Here is a 6240-nt window from a genome sequence, read left to right as displayed (position 1 = left end):
AAAAAAAGGAGTGTAGAAGCCCATATTCTCACCAGTGTCCATCTCAAAGTGAGAGCACTAGCCAAAGCATCTGCACCAAAGTGCTTGGCTTTTTCCAAATCATAATAATTACTTTAAGTTTTCCTCCCACCCTCAAAAACAGGTAACTAAAGAAAAGCAGTCACAAATCCTTCCCAGAAAGCATGGATCAGCAGCCCACCAATAAGTCAACTTCTTGTGTTGTAAAGGCTCATCAGTCCATTCCTCGCTGCGGAGGGCAGAAACAATTTATGGGGAACCACTAAAGCAGAGTTCTCTCTTACAACCTTTTGCAGTGTCACAACAACCACTTTAAGTTACAGGATGTTAATAAAACAACTCTCTGGGGCTTTTAAACTAAACACAGATGCATACAATACCAAGAGTAAATTTAGTTCCAGATTAAATTTGTACCTCAGGGAGCATCAAAGTGTCATCAAAAGGCTTTTTCGCTTCAGAATTCACCAGCACTCCTGACACACCTAGTGATAAAAGGACCACCACCAGCATAACACATTGCATGTAAAGTCAGTAGGTAAATGGAAACAAAAGATGAGACTGAAGCTTCTCTAGTTTCCAAGGTGAGAAAGACAGGAAAAAAAACAAACCAACCAAAAGATTTTGAACCTGCATTGCACCAGACATCCCCAATAGCTCTGCATATGCAAAACCTCCTGCATGTGCTGCATGCTGGCATCACCTAAGTCTGCACTATACCTAACCTCTATAGAAGAGTGAAGAGGTAAAGAGATAAGTGAACTAGGTAGCAGATTGGTTTGGTTTGGTTTGTTGGGGTTTTGTGTTTGGGTTTTTTTGTTTTGCTTGGCTGGTTGGTTGGGGGTTTTTTAATTTGCTGGCTTGCAGAGAAGAACCCGCCTCTTCATCTTATCTTAATTCTCTTCAATGTCTTATACATGAACCTTTGCATCTACAAACGCACTCTCCTCCAAACCCTTCTCTCCTTCTTTCTCAGGAACCACTTCTTCCTTCTCTTCTGATATATCCTATCCAGACCACATTACAATATTCTCTTCTACCTTATGTGCATCTTTTCTATGTCCTATACATCTTTAGATTTTGACTTCAAAGATCCTCTTTCCAAATCACCTTAGATTTGTCCCTGAAACCTCTCAGATTTCCAGAATTTTCTTGTCACATGCCTTATTCTGTGTCCTCACCTGTAAAAGAGCAGTCTATGTAAGAGGCTGGAGCTTCCAGAGTCTGCAAGTCTTGCAATTTCACCTCAGGTCCAACTTTTTTGTTCTATTGATTGAAGAAAAAATACTTAGTTTTGATCTTTGCATTAGAAGACAAGTATTTTAGCTGCCTGCTGCTCTGCCAAGCTTTAAGAAAAACTAAACTAAACTAAAAAAAACCCTAACAACTAAATTAAAAACTAAAGTCCCAACTTTAGATGTAACTCTGATGCCTAAAGAAATGTATTTTTAAAAATAGGTAAATTAGTTTTGATGTTAAGCAAGAGACTAAGACCTATCTCAGCAGGTTATGATATTAATGAATGCAGATTCTACTTAACTTCCTTCCCACCTTTACTGCTTCAAAGAGACTCGCTAGAGATCCATAGCCTTTCACTGAACCACCCAAGCACCGAAGGTGAGAAGTCATGTGTTTGTCACTGTACTCACTGTGCCTCACTACTCCAGCAGATAAAGAATCTGGAGTCTTCCTAGGAAAGTTACACCAGGCTTCACCACACAGATAACAAACCACCCCACAACTATCTATTAACTGCTGTATGTCTCCCGCTTCTCTGTCAGACAGGTCAGAACCTGACTGTTGAACAAGACAGAACACACTAGAAAAAGTGAGGAGATTTTGCTATTTCACAGACACAAACTCTTTTTACCCACACAACGATGCTGAATAAAGTGCTCGGGAAATTGATTAGTTTGCTGTTGACATCCATACAAGAACTGAGACTTAATCTACTAATTTCTTCATTCTGAAAAGTCCATTTACAAGTTAAAGTGCACCTAGATTGAATTGCAGTACTTCCGGCTAGTTCCCAGCACACGCTGGCTTTCACTGCAACAAACAATTGGCACTGTTAGTACTGCTCCTGTGGGAAAGGGCTTGAAATAGAATAAAAAGAGACCACAAGTCAGAACTAAGTAGTGTCCCCCCAAAAAAGCTACTCACTCCCACTCCAAAAAAAGCAAGTAAAAATAACTCTACTCAGCCCAACAACGGAAAGACTGAAACCAAAATGAAGTGTTCAGAATTGACTTTTGCTGTAAATACCTAGAATGTAAGTCCAAGGCACTAACAGGTCAGAAATAAATTGCTAGCCCAAATTTCTAGAGCGCTTTGCCTTTGCAAGCTCCAAGCACTGAAATGGAATGCATTGTATGCATCGAAATAACTTGTGCACATGACCCAAGCCCCTCAACCAGGTTTGGATCCACTTGTATCTCGGCCTAAAGTCATGGTTAAGATGGACAAATGCACAATATAGGTGTCCAAGTGTAAATTCTTACATGCAAGCTATTTAGCTAGGCTCTTTTTATAATTAAGACATTGAAATGGACAATTCCAGGGTTGAATTCATTGACTCTTTAAGCCAAGAGGGACAAGAGACAGGACACCTGACCCAGACTAGCCAAAGGGATAAAAACTGGGGGTAGTTACTCTGAAGGGACAGATCACTGTTCGGGTCAGGCTTGATACTGGTCAGTGGGTGCTGAGCAATTGTATTGGGGCATCACTGCTGGTAATTCTTCATTTTTCCTTTCCCCTTTTAGTTTCCCCTTGTTAGTTCCCTTATCATTATCATTAGTAGTAGTAGTAGTAGTATATTGTACTTTAGTTATTAAACTGCTCTTATCTCCACCCATGGGCTTTACAGTCTCCTCATTCCCCTCCCCATTCCACCTAGGGAAGGGGTGAGTGAGCAGCTGTGTGGTGCTGAGTTACTGGCTGGGTCTCAACCACGACACCCATTTTCAGCACCCACCTTGGTTTAAGTGAATCATATGCTGAAGAACCCTTTACCTCCACTGTCTATAAAAAGGGCTCTAGAAAATAGCTCAAAGGCTTATATCTGCCCTTGAAAAGACCGTATGTGCATGTGTGTGCATGTGAGTATACCCGCTGATCTATTAGCTTACACTTCAACTACAGGCAGCTGAAATATAAGGGTCTGAAGTCAAGCAGAATGACCTGACTCAAAATGCCTTCTCCAGTTCCAACGTGAGTCCCAAATTTCACGTTTTGCCCTAATACTTCACAGTAATATATATACTATTAACTCTTTGTTGGAGAGGAATGTATTCGATAAAACACAGCATTTTCTTCCCCCTGCTGGCAGGTTGGAACAGAGTGGAGCAGTCTGAAAAGAGCCCTAGCCTTGCTCTAAGCTAACAATTCTACAAGTTCTTACCAAAGACATACAGAGGCAGTCATCTCCAACACCGTGCTGACTGGGTATAAAGCAAAGCAGCAGGTATGTAACCCTGCACCGTTCTCACCAAAAGACTGACTGTGGTTGTACCTGCAGCTGTTCACAGTGGAAGAATACTAACAGAGTCTACATGTTTCCCACTTAACAAAGGGAACTCGGCTTCCTCCAGTAAGTCTGCCAGATCCCCATCAAGGCAGTGGGAATGGATAGGGTTGGCTGCCATCCTATAATGGCAGCTGAACCTTTGGAATTGTATTTCCTGAGATTTAGCTCAGTTTAGCCTATGGTTTTGCTGAAGAACTGACTCATAAGAGGCAGAAAATAGCACGAATACGGATTGGGTGGTTGAAGGACACAGGAATTCCACACAGCCAGCAAAGGGAAATACAATCTTATCAGAAGACAGTACAAGCAGTATTTGGAAGCTATTTCCGTCTTTCATCATTAATCCAGTTAATAATAACCTTCCAAAGAGGATTGTTAAAAAAGGCCATAACAGCTTAACTGTTTTAAGGCCAGTCCTTGACCTATTTTAATTCTAGCTTATTTCAGCAGCTTAATAATTACCTGCTTTGCATTTTCTGCGACCATCACAGCTCCCTGCTGAGGCTCCTGGAGAACAAGTTGCAAATTTGGTATTTCTGAAATATTCAAACACAAACAATTTCTTTGAAAATTAAAAATCTGATTTAAAGAGCAACAGGATATTCTTTCAGGAGCTTTCAAGAATAAGGCACATGTTTGTTAGTAAGACTAGTAGTGGAGATATATAAATTATATAAACTCGTATCTAGTTGAAGATGTCCCTGCTCATTGCAGGTGGGTTGGACTAGATGACCTTTGAAGATCCCTTCCAACCCAAACCACTCTATGATTCTATAGTTTGTCATTGGACAATTTGTTTTGTGTTGGGTCTTTTTTTTTTTTTTTTTTTTTTTTTTAAAACGCAAACCACCAAAAGAACATGCTGGTTTAAGCACCTTTTAGAAAAAAACAATTAAAGGACAGCTGATAGAGTTTCAAGTTTAAGAAACACTTTTATAAAGGAGAAGAAGAGAAAGAACTATTGTAGCAAAATGTTTTAAATTTCATTTGGCTAAAAATGAAATGAGAAATTGTTAAAATTAGAGACAAATTAGACACTCAAGGGCTATGGTCCAAGTCAAGATTGGTGCAAGAACTCAGCTGCTGTTTGACTTAGAATATTTTTACACTTACATTTCTGTAAACTGGCATATACAATAACATAGATTTATCTTAGGTATGCCACCGTATGTGATGAAATGACTTGCTGCTTCCGATCTCTGTTCTGTTAGGGATAAAAATCTTGTACTTTCAATTCCGAGCATTCAGAGGACATACGTCCTGGTTTCAGCTGTAACAGAGTTCATTTTCTTCAGAAACTTCAGAATTAACTTCCAGAGTTAATTCTTCAGTGCGTGCTGAGCAATTGTAGTGTGGATCACTGTTGTTTGTCAGTTTCTGGTTTGTTTTGGGGTTGGATTTTTTTTCAGTTTTATCTTTCTCTTTTTGTTATTTCCCTTTTCATTATTATCAGTTGTAGTATTATATTGTACTTTATTTAAATAATTAAACTGTTCTTATCTCAATACATGGGATTTACCCTTTTTCCAATTCTCCTCCCTATCCCACTGGCTGCAGTGTGAACAAGCAGTAGTGTGGGACTTAGTTAGCAGCTGGGGTTAAACCATGACAATACAGCATTAACATATGGTACAATGTTTTATTTTATGCCTCTTTAAACCCTTTTCTATATATAATTGACCATACAAAACAGTATTTGGTAAGTTAAAAGCATGTATTTTGAGAAGGCTCAGATGAATTGGTTTTGTGAATTCTAACATCTAGAAAGCAGTCGGCCTGTTTGCAGTGAAAATGGCTTTTCTTTATCAAGTCATACCATACTGTAGTCTTTTAACAACTTTCTTCCACTAAGTGAACTAGGGAAAGCCTTATATCTAATAAGGCTATAAGGCTTATATCCAATAAGTCACTATATAGTGACTCTAAAAAGCAATCTTGCGCTCCCAATCCAGATGTTTGCTATGTTTGAAACTGGCGGAATTTCATAGGCTTTTCCTGAAGATCATAGCATCATAGAATCATTTAGATTGGAAAATACCCTTAAGATCATCGAGTCAAACTGTCAGCCTAACTCTTGTCTACTTTCTTAGTGTAGAAGGGAAAGTAGAAAAAGGTGAACTCAAGAGACATTCAATCACTCGAAGAGCTGCTTCGAGAAAAGATTAAGGAATTGAGATGGCCAGTAAAGACAACAAGAGAGATACTACTAAATGGGCTGCTAAGCCTGTGAAAATTAAAAGACTGTGCAAATACTTAAAAAATGTTTATATGTTAGAAAATTATAGGTAAGCAGTTTGGAAGCATTTGTTGAATCATAGAATAGTTTGGTTTGGAAGGGACCTTCAAAGCTCATCTAGTCCAACCCCCTGCAATGAGCAGGCACATCTTCAATGAGATCAGGTTGCCCAGAACTACATCCAGCCTGGTCTGGAATGTCTCCAGAGATGGTGCATCCACCACCACAATTACTTCATTCAGTGCACACTGACCACAATTACTTCATTCCACTCAAGTTAGGACCGGAGTACTGTGAGCAGTTTTAGGCATCCCACTTGAAATAAAACTGACAAATTAGAGAGTCATCAGGAGATGAAGAGGAATAATAAAGTATTTAGAACCTACAGCATAGGTTTGAAAGATGATGATTTTTTACATGTTTCCATTTAATCTTTTTATGTGGGTTTTTTGGGGGGGGG

At 39.2% G+C, this 6240-nt stretch overlaps 1 protein-coding gene across 1 annotated transcript in view; it reads right to left on the bottom strand.

Moving 5' to 3' along the window:
- GOLGB1 (golgin B1) overlaps positions 1–500 on the bottom strand; it is a gene marked incomplete at both ends in the record, with an annotated part of 15158 nt that extends 14658 nt beyond the window's left edge. The window contains one exon of the mRNA XM_010010228.1: positions 433–500. Within this exon, the coding sequence (XP_010008530.1) occupies positions 433–500 (68 nt within the window). The remainder of the gene's footprint in view (positions 1–432) is intronic.
- Positions 501–6240: the final 5740 nt, after the last annotated feature.

Source organism: Nestor notabilis, unplaced genomic scaffold, assembly GCF_000696875.1.
Source record: "Nestor notabilis isolate BGI_N333 unplaced genomic scaffold, ASM69687v1 scaffold862, whole genome shotgun sequence".
Taxonomy (NCBI): Eukaryota; Metazoa; Chordata; class Aves; order Psittaciformes; family Psittacidae; genus Nestor; species Nestor notabilis.
The sequence above is the reverse complement of the archived record's forward strand: the minus strand, read 5'-3'. Positions and strand labels throughout refer to the sequence as shown.